This window comes from Protopterus annectens, chromosome 13.part0 (assembly GCF_019279795.1).
Source record: "Protopterus annectens isolate FY-2018-M chromosome 13.part0, PAN1.0, whole genome shotgun sequence".
NCBI lineage: Eukaryota > Metazoa > Chordata > Ceratodontiformes > Protopteridae > Protopterus > Protopterus annectens.
The window spans coordinates 348,680,545-348,698,621 of NC_056747.1; the positions used below are offsets into that span (position 1 = coordinate 348,680,545).

At 44.3% G+C, this 18,077-nt stretch overlaps 1 protein-coding gene across 1 annotated transcript in view; it reads left to right on the plus strand.

The window, feature by feature from the left end:
* MED12 (mediator complex subunit 12) overlaps nucleotides 1-18,077 on the plus strand; it is a 4,088,267-nt gene that overhangs the window by 3,556,809 nt on the left and 513,381 nt on the right. Inside the window, exon 38 of the mRNA XM_044054827.1 lies at nucleotides 10,339-10,535. Coding sequence (XP_043910762.1) covers nucleotides 10,339-10,535 — 197 coding nt within the window. The remainder of the gene's footprint in view (nucleotides 1-10,338; nucleotides 10,536-18,077) is intronic.

Consider the following 18,077-nt stretch of genomic DNA (forward strand, 5'->3'; position numbering starts at 1 on the left):
ATTACTAGTACTACTACTACTTTTATTGTATTAACTTGACAGGGTATAACTAGTGTGTTTGTGTGTGTTTGTGTACACCTGTTCAGACAAAAATGTCTAAAGAAGCAAAGGTCTCCGGATTCAAGAAGTGTGATGCGTGCTGTCAGAAAATGTCTCTGACAGACGCTCACACTTCTTGTGTCTATTGTCTGGGGCCTTTGCACCTGCAGGACTCCTGTGCTGTGTGCCATGGCTTCAGCCCCAGGGTCCTGCAGGAAAGAAAGAATAAATTAATTCTTAGAGGCTTACTCAAGCCAGAGGATTCCCTGTCTGTTTCAACAGGAAGCCCTCTAAGGCATCTAGGTCTTCGCTCCGCAACTGAGCCGAGACCTAAGGTTTCTCAACCTTGCCTTCATCGGCTCCGGCTGGAGCCGATAAGTCTCAGTCCACAGTTTCTGTGGTCCTCGGCTCCGCCGGAGCCGAGGTAATAGAGTTCCGTGTCGGCTCCGACCAGACCTTCGGAGCCGACAACTAGGAAGAGGTCCAGGTCACCATCTCTTGGCTCCGTTCATTCGGCTCCAGGATCTCCCCTGCTGTCTGAACGGAGCCAAAGGTCTCACTCCTCTAGGTCATCGAGGCTATCGGATCATGACCTTCAGAGGGTAGTGAGTCGACTACTTAAGTCCGAGGCACTGGCCCAGATGCTTCAGAGCCCGACTCATCAGTCGATGCCTGCCCCGGTCCATCAACATATTCCTCCTTCGACTCTCTTGAGCTCGGAGCCGGGTCGTGTCGGAACAGAGACTGTGATTGCGTCGGAGCCGATACAATTGTCTTCGGCTCCGTCGTCGGCTCAGTTTTCTTCCTTGGAAGAATCTCGGCGCCGGACTTCCCTCGTCGGCTCCGAGGGGGTGAGTGGCATCGGACCCTTGTCCGACCCCCCTCTCCCTCTCGGGGCTTCGGCGCTGGTGAGTTCGGCTCTGACATCGGCCTCGGAGCCATCACTGTCGGTGCCGAGGGGGGTTCTTAGCTTCTCGGAGCGGGGACCTCTGGCTCTGCCTGACAGGGGTGCATTGGAGGTCATGCGGAGTGTGTTAGAGCCTGGCTCTACTCCACAGTCGGCTCCGTCCGCCCCTCCCTCTATGGTGCCTCAGGCTAAGTCGACTCACTCCCTCATCCCGGACCGCAGAGAGCCAGCTCCTCAGGAGCCCCTGTGGGATTTCATCCTCTTCGAGGCCTCTCCTGATTTGGCAGAAGAGCCCCTCGGAAGAGGAAGTGTAAGAGGAAACACATTGACTCACCTGAGTCCATCACGTCAGACACAGATTTGGATGATTCTGAGGGTTCCCCGTTCCCCTTCTGAAGATGTCTCATTTGCAGACATTCTGGAGATCCTGAAACAGAGGGAAATTGGCCAGCCCTCAACCCTTCGGAGGACGAATCTGTGTATCTTGAGGCGTTTGGCTCTCGTCCTTCCACCTCCTGGGTGTCCCCCCTTGACCCCTCATGCAGGTGGTTGCTAAGAAGGCATGGACGGCTCCTGATTCAGTGGACCCCACTCCCAGGAGACCCTCTAAGTTCATAACAGCTCCAGCAGACAAACAATTTTTAACAAAAGGAGTTTCTGTGGATGCTATGGTGGTAGCTGCTGCCACAAAGAAGGAACTAGCTGATCCTTCAGTACCTGTCCATCCACCTAACAAGGAATCTAGGTCCATGGATAGGTACGGAAGCGGATGTTCTCCTCAGCGACATTTACCATGCGTCGCTGAACTACCTGTGCCATTTTACTGCCTTCAAAGGGACTTGATCAAGGAAGCGAGTGAAATGTTAAAGGATCCTACAGCTGCGGGTTTCCAAGACAAGATGAACACGCAGCTGGCTACCCTTAATTCCATAACCAACTCCTCCATGCCCCTTCTTTCTTACGCGGCTGATGGAGCGAGCAGAGCCGCAGGGACAGGTGTAGCCTTACGTAGGCACGCCTGGATGCGGCTATGCAATTTTGCGGACCCTTTCAAGACGTCTTTCACGAACTCCCCTTTTGATGGATCATCTCTCTTTGGTCCTCAAGTGAAAGAAACCCTGACTAGGTGCGAGACTGATGGCAAGACCCTTTCTGCCGTCGGAGTCCGTTTTTCTACTCCTTCCAGGCCTTACCCCAAAGGCCAGAAGGGTGGAAAGATGTGGTTCCGTAAACAATCGCAAGGGACTTCGCCTGACGACAGAGTCGTTTCCCACCAGAGGCAGAGGTGGGAATAACAATGGTAGACGCCGCCCTAGGGGCAGGGGGTCCGCAGAACCAGGGCAATCGGGAAGCCTTCCTGACAAGCCCTTTCAGCATCCCTGAGGTGTTGCCCAACTGCCCATCTTCGGAGGCAGTCGGGGAAGATTGTCACTGTACCCAGAAGCCTGGCTATCCCTGACTCAAGACAAATGGGTACAGTCCATCATTTCGAAGGCTATTCTATCCCCTTTTTCGCTTCCAAATCAGTCAAAAATCCCTTCCAGATGTTCCACCCGCTCAAAGGGATCTAGCAGCTTTGGAAATTTCAAAACTGCTTGCAAAAGAGCAATTCAGCCAGTGCCAGCAGACCAACAAGGATCCGGAATCTACTCAAGGTTCTTTTAGTTCCAAAGAAAACAGGGGACTGGAGACCGATATTGGATCTCAGTGTCTTGAACAAATCAGTCAAGAAAACAAGATTTCGATGGTCACGCTGCAATCCATCCTTCCCGTTTTGGGCAAAGGAAACTGGATGTGCTCTATAGACCTTCGGGATGCGTACTATCACATAAAAATGAACAGACGCTCCAGAAGATTCCTCCGCTTCAGGCTGGGAACCAGTCATTTTCAGTTCAGCGCCCTGCCCTTTGGTCTCACCACTGCCCCCGGTGTTTACCAAATGCATGGCAGTGGTAGCTTCTCACCTGAGACGACAAGGATTCCAGGTGTTTCCATATTTGGACGACTGGCTCCTCACAGCTCCCACCAAGCATCTCCTTCTGATGGCCAGAGATTACACTTTTCGCGTTTGTCAAAAGCTGGGTATTTCAATAAATTGCGAAAAGTCTGTTTTGTCGCCTTGTCGTACTATTACCTACATAGGCGCAAATCTAGATACGATAAACATGTCTGCAAGGCTAACACATCAAAGGATATCAGACTTTCACAAATTGGTATCACTCCTTCTCAACAACAACAGAATCAAAGCCAGGTTAGTTCTAAAGGTATTGGGAATTATGGCAGCTGCCATACCTCTCCTCCCATTAGCCAGATACCACATGCGGATCCTTCAGTGGATGCTTTTTACTCAATGGTCATACCAGGAACTTCCAATGTCTCACACCATTGTGTTCACGCAGGCGCGCAAAAAGCATCTCATGTGGTGGATGTCTTCCCCCCATCTCCTGTCGGGAAGACCTTTTGTTCCACCTCCTCCGGTTGCTACACTGACAACGGATGCCTCCCTGATCGGGTGGGGGGGGCATTATCAGGGCAGGACAGTCCAGGGCACATGGCAACCAAACTAATGCCACTTGCACATAAATGTTCTGGAGATGAGAGCAGTGCTTTTAGCGTTGCAAGCCCTTCAAGACTCTCTTCCCTTGGGAACAATTGCAATCCAGACAGACAATATGTCTGTAGTGTGGTACATCAACAAACAAGGCGGAACCAGATCATATCCCCTGTGTCGAGAAGCACTCAGACTGTGGCAATGGGCGATTTCTTCTCAGCGTTTCTGATAGCAATGCACATCCCCGGAAGTCCAATCATATTATGGACAAGTTGAGCAGAGCTATTCTCATGCCTCACGAGTGGTCTCTGAAAGACTCTGTAGTGAGAGAAATTTTTCTCAAGTGGGGTCAGCCTTGCTGCGATCTTTTTGCTACTCCCCAAAACAGCAAGTGCAGAGAATATTTCACTCTATTCCTTTACCAGGCCAACCCAGCAGAGACGCTCTAGTCCAGGTTTGGCCCCGGGGACTTCTGTATGCATTTCCTCCTTTCCCACTGATCTCTCAAGTAATTCAGAAAGCTATCGCTCAGAAGGCCTCATTGATCCTCATTGCTCCTTACTGGCCTCGACAAGTGTGGTTCCCCTTTCTACATCGCTTTCTCTTGAGCGACCGTGGAATCTGGACCTAGTTCCAGATCTTTTGATCCATCAGTCGGGTCAGTTTCATCGCTCCCTCCCCTCTCTGAACCTCACTGCTTGGTTCCTCCAGTTCCAACCTTAGCCAGGCTTCCTCAATTATCTCACTCTGTTAGAGATATATTGATAGCTTCCCATAAATCTTCCACTCGAAAGATTTATTTGAGTAAGTGGAAACGCTTCTCATATTGGGCACAAGGAAAGGACATAGATCCTTTCACCGCTTCCATCCAACTAGTCCTTGATTTTCTAGCTGAACTCTTCCATGCAGGTTCATCTCCCTCTACACTTAAAGTTCAATTGGCAGCTATTTCTAACTTTCATGTGGGTATTTCTGAATCTGCCCTAATGTCCCACAAACTCTGCAAAGCCTTTTTGAAAGGAGTTTTTCTTCTCAGACCTCCTATAAGAAATCCTCCTTCTCCTTGGGACCTAAATTTAGTTCTTGCTTTTTTGATTCTTCCCCCTTTCGAACCTGCAGCTTCCTGTTCCTTAAAATTGTTATCATGGAAAACTCTTTTTCTGGTAGCTATTACATCAGCTAGAAGAGTTTCAGAGCTTCAAGCACTCAGTTGTCGTCCTCCTTATCTTTTGTTTCATAAGGACAGAGTATCCTTACGAACTAACCCGTCCTTTTTGCCTAAGGTGGTTTCGACATCAAATCTAAACCAAAGCATTGACCTCCCTGTCTTTTTTCCAGAGTATTCCAATAGGTCTGAACAAAAATTACACTGCCTGGATGTTCATCGTCAATTGAGGTACTACTTGGATAGAACAAAACAATTCAGAAAATCTGATCAGCTGTTTGTCTCCTATGCAGAAAGCAGAAAGGGACTTTCAGTTTCAAAGGTATCATTATCCAGATGGCTAACATCTTTGATTTCCCTGGTATATGAAATTAGACAACAAAAATTGCCTAATAAACCTAAAGCTCATTCCACCAGAGCTTTGGCTACTTCTTTAGCCTTCCAAGACAGACTGCCTATTGACACCATTTGTGCAGCGGCTACTTGGGCTACTCCTCACACTTTTATTTCTCATTATAAGTTGGATTTAGCTTCTAGGCATAGAGCTAATTTTGGTTCCACTGTTCTCAGGAGTCTGTTCCGTTAGGCCACCCGGGACAAGGTGCTAGGGCGGTCCCATCCAGCAAGAATGAAGGCGAGATAGACAACTTAACATATAGAAGTTATGTTCTTACCATAACGTTCCATGTTAGTTGTCTTCTTCTCGCCTTCTTCTTGCGTCCCACCCTCCTTCCCCCTGGCCTGGACAGACCTAGAGGAGTTGTGATCGTGACCTCTCTTTCTACCACCTCTTTCTTAGGCATATGCTGTTGTGCATATTTCCTGGATCAGGATGTAGGTCACCCTTCTTTCTTCCTGTTCTTAGAGGTGGACTCTGTTTAGAGTTATTCTGTTACTATTATAAGCTGGGGTTAGCTTACAAACGAGATCTGAGGTAACTCTCGCCTAGCATTGTGGGATATAAGGGGAGCCTCGAGCCGGTGGAACCAACTCTCGAGCTTTTAGAGTGGCCGAGTCGGAGCCGAGGTCGGCTCCGAACCCATCCAGCAAGAAGAAGGCGAGAAGAAGACAACTAACATGGAACGTTATGGTAAGAACATAACTTCTATTTTTTAGTTAGTTGAAAGAGACTGGACATACTGAATAGGAAACTTGAGTTGGGAAGCCAGTTTATATTGCACTTCATCATAAACTGTCAGATGTTATGTAGTCCTATCTTGCCGTAATTCTGGCTGGATGGGTTCGGAGCCTATTCTCGGCTCCGACTCAGCTGATACTAAAGCTCAAGAGAGTTTACTGGCTCGAGGCTAACCCCTATCCAATGGTGCCACATGGCAATTCCCCAGATCTCGTTTGCCGCAAAAGCTTCGAGGTTGTCTCCTTACTGGCTCATTGGCTAAGTAGAAGATTTTTTGATAAATCTTGATATTTATTGTCTAGTATCTTCATCTTTCTATCTAAATACTTGTTGCCTATTACCTGTGTGATTGTAGTGTGTGCTTGATCCCGTCCCTCTTTTCTTAGGATTGTATGGCTCGTTTTAGTTAGAGGGCCGTAGCTGCCCGTTTAAATTAGAGGGCCTTTCCTCTCTGAGTGCTAGTCCTTCTTCCCTTAAAAAAAAAGTTTTTTTTTTCTTCTCTTCATAGCTTTGCTTGTTGGTTATAGTTATTGTTATTATTGTTAGCTTTGTTTTCTTGTCAGTATGTCCTAAGACAAAGATAGAGAACATAAGGAACACCACCCTTCTGGGTTCAAGAAATGTGACAAGTGTTCCCAAAAAATGTCATTGACTGACAGTCACACTAGCTGCATGTACTGCCTGGGAGAGGCTCATTTACAAGAACCTTGTACTTTCTGTCATGCCTTTAATACTAAGGTTCTTAATGAGAGAAAACGCAAATTGATTGACAGGGGTCTTATGACTTCCAGGAACAGCTGGAACTTCATCAGACAGTTCCCAAAACTTTAAAGAGAAAGTCTCCATCAGTTCCAGTTTCGGAGCCATCTAAGAAGTCTAAAGCGACGGAGCTGAGGAGTTCTGGCTCCAATTCCGCTTCTTCTGTCTCAGTGCCGTCTGTTTCCTCAGTGCTGACACAGCCTTCGGTATCTAGACATTCACCAGTTATGGACCCTATCTCACCTACTTTGAGATCTCTTATATTAGAGAGGAGGAGATCTCCTTCTATCTCCACCCGTTTTTCCAGGACACTTTCAGATGAGGATATCGAGCAGGTGGTGAAGAGGCCGCTCTGTGACCCGACTCTGGCTAAAAAATTAGCCCTTCCGGACCCAAAGTCTTTGGAGCCATCCCATATTCAGACTACTGCTCCTCCTCCAACTGCTTCGCTTTTGGAGTCTAACACTTCGGGTCCTTCTGTGCTGGATCCTTCGGTTCCGAGAATTCTTCCTGCTTCCTCAGAACCGATAACTCCCATCCAGCAAGAATTACGGCGAGATAGGACAACATAACATAAAGAAGTTATGTACTTACCATAATGTTCCATGTTTGTAGTCCATCTCACCTACATTCTTGCGTCCCACCCTCCTTCCCCCTTCCTGTTTCCTGGAGGAACTGGTGGACTATCCATTTTGCTGTCTGACCTGGTTGTAGTTGTCTGTCCACTTGCATGGATAGTAATAGAGTATTCTGTTTGTATGTGCATTGTTATTGATAGTTTACATATTATTATGTACCTATTTACTTTCTTGCAAAGATCATCTGGGGAATTGTCGTGTGGCACCATGGGATAAGGGTTAGCCTCGAGCCAGTAAAAGCTCTCGAGCTTTAGTATCGGCCGAGTCGGAGCTGAGAATCTGCTCTGAACCCATCCAACAAGAATGTAGGCGAGATGGACTACAAACATGGAATGTTATGGTCAGTACATAACTTCTTATTTACTTTGTAAATTTTACTATGCAATGTGGAACATTTTTAGGGAAGAATCACTTGTAATCAAACATTATTGTATCAGTACATTGAGATACTATGGTACACTTGGAGCCAGCCTTAGCAAATACAGGGCCCAGTTTGGGTTGCTCCACAGTCTGGTGACCCTCAACTCTGAGCATCAAAAAGCAACAAAAAAAAAAGTGGGCAAAAACAATGGCTTGCTACAATTTATACCACCCACTGTAAGCAGTATTAGAATTTGTTTCTGTACTGGCATTCAGAAATGACAGTATAGCTCAATTATCCTCCTAACTATTTAACAGTTGCTGATCATGCCCTCTTCACCCTACCATAGCTTCACTTCTTTTGGGGGGCTCTCAAGCCTTAACCATACCTCTCAAATTATTTTCCTGGGCATTGGCAAAAATAATGGGAGAGCAAATGTCCTAAATCAGGAACATGAGTCAGTGGTAACATAGATGGCTGTAGGAGATCCCATGAAAGCTGTCAAAAAGAATAGGGAAGTTCCCTGATGCTCTGGCAAAATTTCCCCTAGTAGAATAAGTATGAACTTTGGTCTCCCATGAAAAGTGGATACCAGTGTAGTGGGACTAACCTGATTAACAAAAAGGATAAATAAATTCACTAAAAAAAGTGGACAGAATACCAGCTTTTGCATCAGCTTACATTCTCTGACCAGTATGAAACTCTAAAGTCTGTTGTTGTTGACCGACTTGCAATGTCTTTTCCTATCATCTTCAAGGTGAAGATATCTTTTCTTTACTCCTGAAGCTGTTGTGATCGGCAACTGATGGTGCAGGAGTGTAGCATACCTCTCAGACTCTTTAGTGGAAGAATTTTGGACAAAGCCAAAAATGAGAAGACAAAGGCCCAAAATCAGTGACAGATCTTAAATACTACTCGTATAAACTTAAAAAGTCGATAGAATAAGAGGTTTTGAAGTAGCATACTTTTTCTGAGGGGATATGGAGTCAGAAACTCAAATGCCTCATCATTATTTAACAATTTCAGTCCTCTATTTGCCAGAAAGCCCCCATTTGTTGAGAAACAGGCAGAAAATCCTCTGCAAAGTTCTTGACATTTGAGGTATTGAGTGTAGTACTGACATTTGTTAATGAAATTGCTGATATTTTAACAAGTGTGGGTATTACATATGCAGTCACGGCTGAAGTGTTCAGTGTGTGTTAGTAGACTGATTGTAGCAAGCTGATAAATTTGTAACAAGTAATTTGCTACAGTTCTAAGTAAAAGAGCCGCCTACCCCCTTTTTGTTGTGTGTGGTTTTCAAAGTGAAGACTTGTTTAGATATGGTTCTGGATTCTGGTAAGCCCTGGCTACAGAGCAGGCACAACCATTTGTGTGCCATTAACTTTCATTTATTATTTGTAAGTGCCTTCTCAATGTTTTTTTTTTTTTTAAGATTCAAGGCATTTATTTCTTACTTGAATAGTGTCTTTTTTTTAAGCAATGAGTGTTAGTTTAGTTGAATTTTTTTTTAAACTCCCCCCACATACACACACAACCACCATCAGTCACCCCTCTCTGCAGCCAGTCAGCCCTTTCATTCCTCCTGTAAGAGTGAGTAGTAAGCCCATTCATTCCCCTAGGAGGTGAGAGTTGGGTGTTAGTCAACCATCTTGCCATCATGTCAGCCCCCTCCCCATAGTGGCCACTTGCTGTCAGTATACACTGCTGATGCTGTAGGTGGTCCCATGAATGTTATTGCTTACATATGCAAGCCCACAGCTTACTTGCAGCATATAACCACACTGACCTGAAAGCTATATACTGGAAGCTCTCAACATTAAACACCAAAGTAGGGTCTTCAGCTTAGGACAAATAACCAAAATAAATGAAAGACATGGGAAGCCAGCAATAACCTGGATTAGATCTTAACTGAATAAACTTTTGTGGTGTTAAGATCTAGTCCAGGTTGTTGCTGGCTTCCAACATTTTTTAAGCCTTCAGCATTCCTGCTGTGGAGAGTCAACAGTGCAGCTGGCCGTACTGCCTCCTTACTCACAGAATGGAAGAATTAACATCAAACGTTGACTTGCACTCTTCCCACCCTGGTCCTTCCATTACCCAAGTCATAGTTTCTTTGTTTGAATATCTGCAAAACACAGCATGTTTTGCATGCAATTATAGATTGAGTACATTGGTATGAATGCTTTTCTCTATTTTTTTTAAATAAATTGTTCCTTAAATGTGATATTGAGACTATATTCTGTCTGCCTTTTTGATCATGTATATTGGGTTTGTTGTTTTTTTTTACTGTTAAAGAAAAGAAAAAATGCATTGTTAAAAAAACTAACACCACTCTATTCTGCCTTCATTGTGATCTTTCTGTTATCCATTTCATCCTATCCTTTTGTCTTTCTTGACCCCTACCCATTTGTATTTTTTTTAGTTTGCTCTTTTCACACTCACTCCTCTAGCCTTGCCCATGTTTTGTTCTCTGTTGTTTTCTTCATTCTCTGTTTTCTTTAATTTGTTTCTGCACCCTTCATTGCTTTTTGGTGACTTTCCCTTGTGATCTTCACACTTTTTCTTTCTGTGCATACTCTGTTTTTCCCTATGCCTTTTTCTTATTGTCTTCTATGAATGTTATCCTTGTTTTCACTATATTTCTTTTCTCTACATCTTCCTTTGTTTACATTTCCTGTGTTACCATTCTGCACTTTTGTTCTCTATTCATTCTTCATTTGTTTTTGTGTCTATGTTTTTCTTTCAGTCTTTAATATGTACATTTTTAACTGATTTAGGTGGACCTCGGCTGGAACCCCCATATAGACCTACTCGCATGCAGTTGCAGATGGTACCTAATAAATCACAGTATGGTGCAGTATTGACAGCAGGAGGAATGATGCCTCGAGATCAGCAGTATAAACCCGGAGTCTACAGACCACAAGGCAATGCAGCAACTCATGGGCTGCTCCGACAGCAGCTTCAGGCAAAGCTGGTGAGATCTTTTGGCTATATTTGGTTGTAACATTCATTTTTATATAAGTTATGCTATATGATCAATTTGGTGTTGGTTCCTAATTAAAGATTAATGTGAAAAGAAGGGGTAGCTCTTGACTATTGTTTTATGAAAGCTGCCAAACGTTTAAGCATTGGTCAACTTTTGCTGCAGTTTGAAGTGTAATCCTACTGCTATCAGAAAAATCTTTAGTACTGCTAGAGTCCTCTTCACCTCACACATGCTGTCATATTAGTAAGCATACACATTAAATAAAAGTTGAATTCCTCCAAAACACACACTTTCCACTTTTTATGTACAAATTAGAATCATCCTCATTAAGCTGTTGTGATTTTTACCTCTTCATGTCTTTATGAAATGTATAGTCACAAAAGTCAGTCTATTTCTGTATCTTAAAGGTAGTTAATCTGAGGGACTTCTGGGATGGCTGGCACTGGTCAACAGGTGGATAGAGCTCTCCCACTGTGAAAACCGAAACTGAATAAAGCCATATTCAGTCCATGGCTAGTAATTACTGCCTAGATGCCAGCTAAAAAGAAAGCCTCCATAAAAGGAGAAGAAAAAGCTGTCTGGGAAGAATACTGTAGCTGTTCAGCAAAAAGCAGTTCACATTTCAGCTTTGGTACAGCACTTGGCTTTTGGTAATTTGGAGGAAAAAGGAAATCAGATGCACTCAAAGGTATTCAAAATAAATGAAGCACTGAAGGAATATGTAAAGTCAAATTAAAAAGCCCAGAAAAAAATGGAAGCTCTCCAGATGAACTTGTAAAACTGCAAAAATCAGAGGCTGAAATTAAAAAATAGGTTTTGCTGAGCATGAGGGTTCTTAATAGCGCAGTTAGAAAACATAGTATTCAGATAAAATCTGTAATTTTCTGCAGTACCAGAGAAACTATAAGTACAGATTCCTTTAATGTTATGAAACTGCATATAAGCAGCTGGACTGGTGTTCCATGGGATTTAAGGCCACAGTGTGTGTTTAATCCAAATCTGACCACAAGAAAGTATACAAGACCTATATTAGTAAAGTTGCAATTATACCAGCAGAAAGAGTTGCTCAAGACAAAACTGAGGCAGAGGGAAAAAGAAATAAAATTGGGAACAGTAAAGTATATGTACAAAATTATTATTCACTGTACACTAGACAGATAAGATGTGAGTTTTATGCCTGCAGTCAGGGAATGTTGAGAGGCAGGTGTGAGATTCACAATGCTGTGTCTAGCTGTCTTCAAAATATTTTTTCTTAGAGGATGGAAAACATTTTGGGATGTAAAACAGGCTAAGGAAAAAAACAAAATGTTTAGTCCACAAAGAGTAAGCTAGCAAGCAGAAGACCACAAAGAGACTTTGCCACTTGAGGAATTTTCTGCTGTTTCAAAGGAAAGTTCTTGAGTAACAGAAAGAAAGCGTATGATTAGAAGAATTGGACCTTGGATTTGAACCAGAGACTGGTGATGGAAGATGGAGAGGATCAGGAAAATCATCAACAGTGTGAAATTGGTGAATGAATGGAAGTCTAAAAGACATCAATCCAAATAGATATCGGAAAATACATGTGAAATATGACTTTGCAAAAAGAAGTAGCTGAGAGAGAGTTGAATTCTGTTGGCTGTGTTAAACTGTTGGTGAACCATTAAATATATACCCCACTTTATCATTAATGCTTAGAAGTACACTGAAGGGAATGACGTATGTGTAAGTAAAACATGTTTTGTTCTCGTTAATGTTTGTATGGAAATTTCATGATATAAAACAGCATTTTATATTGCAATACAGATGTTCATCGTGTTACCCTACTGCAGTCATCACATTTGGGTTATCCTGTCGTTAGGCGTTCCCGCAGTCGTCCTGAATTCCAGTGTGTTGGTCCGGCGTCGGCTGCTGTCGCTTCTTCCCTGACGTCAGAGTGCCAGGGGTATACAAGAGGCATCCGACGCCATTTTCTTCAGTCTTTCTTGCTGTGTGGTGCCCGAAGCAGAAGCAGTTCGCAAGTGCCGGTCGGCCGACACCTGAGATTTTCGAATCGAGTTTCAGTCCGAAGTCTTCAAAGCTAAGTACCCCGTTGGGGAACCTTTTCTTGCCTCAGTCCGATGTCAGAAAAAGTTAACAGTTGCATTTCTTGTGGGAAGCAAATACCTCATAAGGACTTTCATTCTTATTGTATACCTTGCCTAGGCCCAGACCACGATGTCACTGGTTGTCTGTTTTGTGCTAGGTTCAATAAGTGAACTATAAAGCGATGCTTTGATTTCGCACGACACTGCTTTGGTAGGAAATTTAATTACACTATGCCGTCGGAGCAACCGACTACCGGCGTGCATAAAAAACGCAAAGATAAAGACATTCAGCCTAGATCCAAGTCAGACTCCGAGGCCTTGGCCGGTCGCCGGTTCTCCGGTTTTCAGTGAGGCGCCTACGCAGCCCCTGGCTACCGCAGAATTGGAACCCCAGACCACTTCGGATTCTCTAGCAGAGAGTTCTAGGACGATGCAGCCATTTTCTGTAGGCCCTACCGACGACATTGCAGAAGGAGAAGCCGGTGCTGTAGAAACACCTTCGGTTTCAGAAGGTGTCTTCAGACTGATTACTCTCACCATAAAATCTTATGCTAAGCTTAAGACTCCTCTAAAACCAAAAAAGACTGCACTTCAGTCTCCAGTTCAAGGCCCCATGCCTAAGAAACAGATGCTTAAAATGGCTGAAGATTTGATTTCTTTAATCAGGAGTTCCCAACCCCCCCCCCGACAAAAGGCCTAGACAAGAGGAGGATTATGCCTCCTCTGATCAAGTGTCTGTTTCCTCAGGCTCCTCTGAGGAACAGGATTACTCCTTTCCCCCTTATGAAGATTCTGATGCTGAAGATTCCATTCCCTCAGCTTCTCCCCCTGAAGACTATTCCTTTGGGGAAACCTTGCATACCATGAGGGAACATTTCCACTGGGAAGGTCAGGACTACTCCGACTCAAAGAAAAGGCTCCGAGAGTTTCTTTTACTCCCCCAGCACAGACCACTTGCTATCCCCCCAGTTTTAGACATTGTGGATGATGCTTACTTAGAATCTAGTCTATATCCAGATTATCTGCCTCCTGCTCCAGCCAAACCAGATAGATACTATAGAGTGCCTGACTCTCACAAATTCCTTTACAAAAGCCCTGTTGCTGATCCAGAGACAATCTCCCAGGGTCCCAAAGGGGCTAAGGCTTCTATGGCTAAAAATCCTGTACCCTCTGAAAGGGGCTCCAGAGCACTAGATAGGTGGGGGAAGAAGGTGTACACCTCAGCTACTCTGGCTATGAGAGCACTAAATTGTCAATTTCATATGCTTAAATACCAGCAATTCCTAATGTCTCAAATAAAACAAAAGATGAGCACGCACCCTCAACAGTCTGAATTCAAGGAAATGCAGGATCTGTTGCATGCAGCTGAACAGGTGGGCAAACATACTTTACAATGTGGATTTGATTCCTTGGAAGCTTCCTGTAGAGCAGCTGTTACTGGGTCTGTTATACGTAGGCATGCTTGGTTAAAGGAACAAACTCTGCCTGATCATGTTAAAGCAAAGTTACTAGATACACCCTTTTACAGCAGGATGTCTTATTTGGGGTTAAAGCAGAAGAGGTTTTAAAGAAAATGGAGGATAACGCAAAATCTATGCAGACGGTCAAAGATTTCTTACAGGTACAGCCCCCACACTTCAGCAGAAATTGGCCAACAAAAAATTGGTCCTTTCCAGCTTCTGACAGACCACAGAGGGGTAAATACAGGTGCCCAAGGGGCAGAGGGCAAGCACAAATCCGTTACAAACCTCGCCAATGGGGCACTGCAACACAGAAGGGAGGAGAAGACAGGTCCCAAACTACTAGAAGGCAAACACAATGACTTACACCTCAAACTGCCAAGCAAGACTCTCTTGGCAGCTCCCTTGGGAGAAAAATTAGCACTTTTTGCAGACAACTGGTGCATCGTCACAAAGGACAAATGGGTCCTAGACATTATCTCTCAAGGATACAGATTCCATTTCCACACCTTGCCAAGGATAAAAGGAATGCCAAACTTGCCACAAAATCAATGGGCAGAGGCACAAAAACAAATTACAGCTCTCATGGACATGAGAGCCATTCAGCTGGTACCTACACAGGAACAAGGCCAAGGATTTTACTCTAGGCTCTTTCTAGTCCCCAGAAAGGACAATGCTTGGAGACCCATTCTGGACCTTTCAATTCTAAACACCTTTTTGCAAGTACCTAAATTCAAGATGCTAACACTACAGCAGCTTCTTCCCATGTTGAGCAAGAAAGCTTGGCTAGTAATGTTGGACCTCAAGGAGGCATACCTGCATGTCCCTATCAGACAAAATTGCAGAAGATACCTCCGTTTTATTGCAGGTTCAACCCATTACCAATTCTCTGCACTGCCCTTTGGCTTATCTACTGCGCCCAGGGTCTTCACAAAATGCCTGGCACCAGTAATTGCATACTGCAGACAAAGAGGAATTCAAATATACCCATACCTGGACGACTGCCTCATCCAAGCAGAAAGCAAGAACATTCTCTTACAACATCTGGCTTTTGTAAAACACCTTCTAAGTTGCCTAGGGTACACAGTAAATGAAAAGAAATCAAAACTAGTGCCCTCACAAAATATGACATTCCTGGGTGCCAGCTTGAATACAACGGCCCAGATGGCTTATCTGACGCCAGACAAACAACTACAACTAACTCAATACTTCAAAACAATGGCAACAAAGACCCAGCTCCCTGCAAGAAAAATTCTGCAGGCCTTGGGCTTCATGGCATCTTGCATACTACTAATACCATTTGCAAAACTGCATATGAGGAAATTACAATGGTACCTAAAAAGCGTATGGATTCATCACAGCCACAGCTTGGAAACAATGATACCTTCTCATTCCCTGCCTTCAGCAGGAGTTTCTATGGTGGTCACAGGCATGTCACCTCAACAAGGGTCAACCTTCCACCTTGCCCCCAGCCAGGCAAACTATGACAACAGATGCATCGGACTATGCCTGGGGGCACACATGGCAGGATGATGCGTTCAAGGCATATGGACTGCAGATCAAAGGAATCTGCACATCAATCAAAAAGAAATGCTAGCTGTACAGAATGCTCTGACAGCCTTCAAGGACCTCCTACATCCAGGACAGCTTACAATAAGGACAGACAACACCACAGTAATGTGGTACATAAACAAACAAGGGGGTTACACACTCCTACCCTCTATGCAGGCAAGCAATGACCTTGTGGAACACAGCACTGGCTTACCAAGTTCATTTACAAGCTCAATTCCTGCCAGGAAAAAGAACACATTGGCAGACGACCTAAGCAGAAACATCATGGATCCCCATGAGTGGAAACTGGATCCACAAGTTTTTGCAATGATAACTCGAAAATGGGGGCACCCAGACATAGACCTGTTTGCCAGCCTCCAAAACTATCAGCTAACAAAATTTTGCACAAGGACATTTCACCATCAAGCTTGGAAAGTGGACGCACTCTCATTCCGTTGGAAAATGCTGACATTATATGCCTTCCCTCCATTGCCCCTTCTCAGAAAGGTGCTGCTGAAAGTCAGGATGGAGAGACCCCGAATGATACTCATTGCCCCAGACTGGCCACACCAGCACTGGTACCCACTATTAAAGAATATGGCCCAGGGCCCACCATGGATTTTACCACAAATTGCTCATCTGCTGACACAGCAAGACAGATTCTACACAGCCAGCTCAAAACCTTAAATTTGGCTGCATGGCAAATCACCTAAGCAACCAGCCAGCTCCTCTTTCACAAGCTGTTACGGAGGTTTTTCTGGAAGCCAGGAGGCCCAGCACCAGGAAAGCCTACTCAGACAAATGGAAAAGGTTTTGCGCCTGGAACCAAGCTAAAGGCCAAAATACCCTTCAGCCGGACATACCTCAGATTCTACAATATTTAACTGAGATGTTACACAAAGGCCTTTCTTTTTCATCTATTAAAATCCACGCCTCCGCTATTTCAGCTCACTACAACACGGATCCTCCCTTATTTTCACATCCACTTCTAAGGCAGTTTCTCAGAGGGGCCAAAAACATTAGGCCTCCCAGGAGAGCACCAACACCAACTTGGGACCTCAATTTTGTTCTGGAAAAACTTACGCTACCTCCTTTTAAACCAGCTTTCTCAGCTGACTTAAAGTTTATATCATGGAAGACTGCCCTGCTGCTAGCAATTACTTCAGCCAGAAGAATCTCGGAGCTTCAGGCACTAATGGCAGTAGAGCCTTTCCTCATTTTTCATCAAGACAGAGTTTCTCTACGAACTAACCCCTCCTTTATGCCTAAGGTGGTATCCAATGTGGCTCTAAATGAAACCATCCATTTACCCACCTTCTTTCCAAATCCACAGAACAAAGGAGAAAAGACTCCTGCATTCCTTGGACATTCACAGGCAGCTACGTTACTACTTGGATAAAACTAAGGTTTTCAGAAAATCTGACCAGCTTTTTGTATCCTATGCTACAGCATCACAAGGAAAGGCCATCTCAAAACAGACCATTTCCAAATGGATAGGACATTGCATACGTTTTTTCTACACCCACCATGGAAAACCAGTTCCTGCTAGCATAAGGCCCCATTCTACCAGGGCAGCAGCTACATCTACAGCCTTCCTCAGGGGGGACCCAACCAAGGATATTCTGGAAGCTGCAACTTGGAGTTCAGTACACACATTCACCAAACACTATCACTTACCACTTTACTCTGACTAGAGCTGGTTTCGCCACTGCAGTTTTGCAGGGCCTTCTAGCCTCCTCTAACCCTGTTTGACTCCACCTCCCATCCTTAGCTTTGGGATTCAACCCAAGTGTGATGACTGCAGCAGGGTAACACGATGAACATAGTACAGTTTTGTACCTACCAGAAATGTAGATGTTCGAGTGTATACCCTGCTGCAGTCCAGGTTACCCTCCCTCCATCCCCTCTGACCTAACTAAAACCTTTCAATACCTTAAAATCTGATACAACCTTTGTGGTGTATTTGCTTATAGCTGGAGGGATGTTTTGTTTGTAATAAACTTTTATTATTGCTACTATCTACTGACCACCTTTTGCTGGGCACCTGACATCTGGAGCAAGAAAAACTGAAGAAAATGGCGTCCGATGCCTCTTATATACCCCTGGCGCTCTGACGTCAGGGAAGAAGTGACAGTAACCGACGCCGGACCAAGACTTTGGAACTCAGGCTGACTACGGGACCGCCTGACGACAGGGTAACCCAAGTGTGATGACTGCAGCAGGGTATGCACTCTAACATCTACATTTATGGTAGGTACAAAACTGTACTTTTTCTATAGTGTGCATTGAGGGATATGTCAAATGTGAGACTGAGTCTAATCATTTACTGCTGTAAATGTTTGGTATTAAAGCAAGGAAATATTTTTTTTATTTCTTCTATGGTATCCAGGCTTTACAAAGTAATATTGTAAGAAAGGTTGGACAAAACCAAGTAATGTAATCTTGAACTTCTG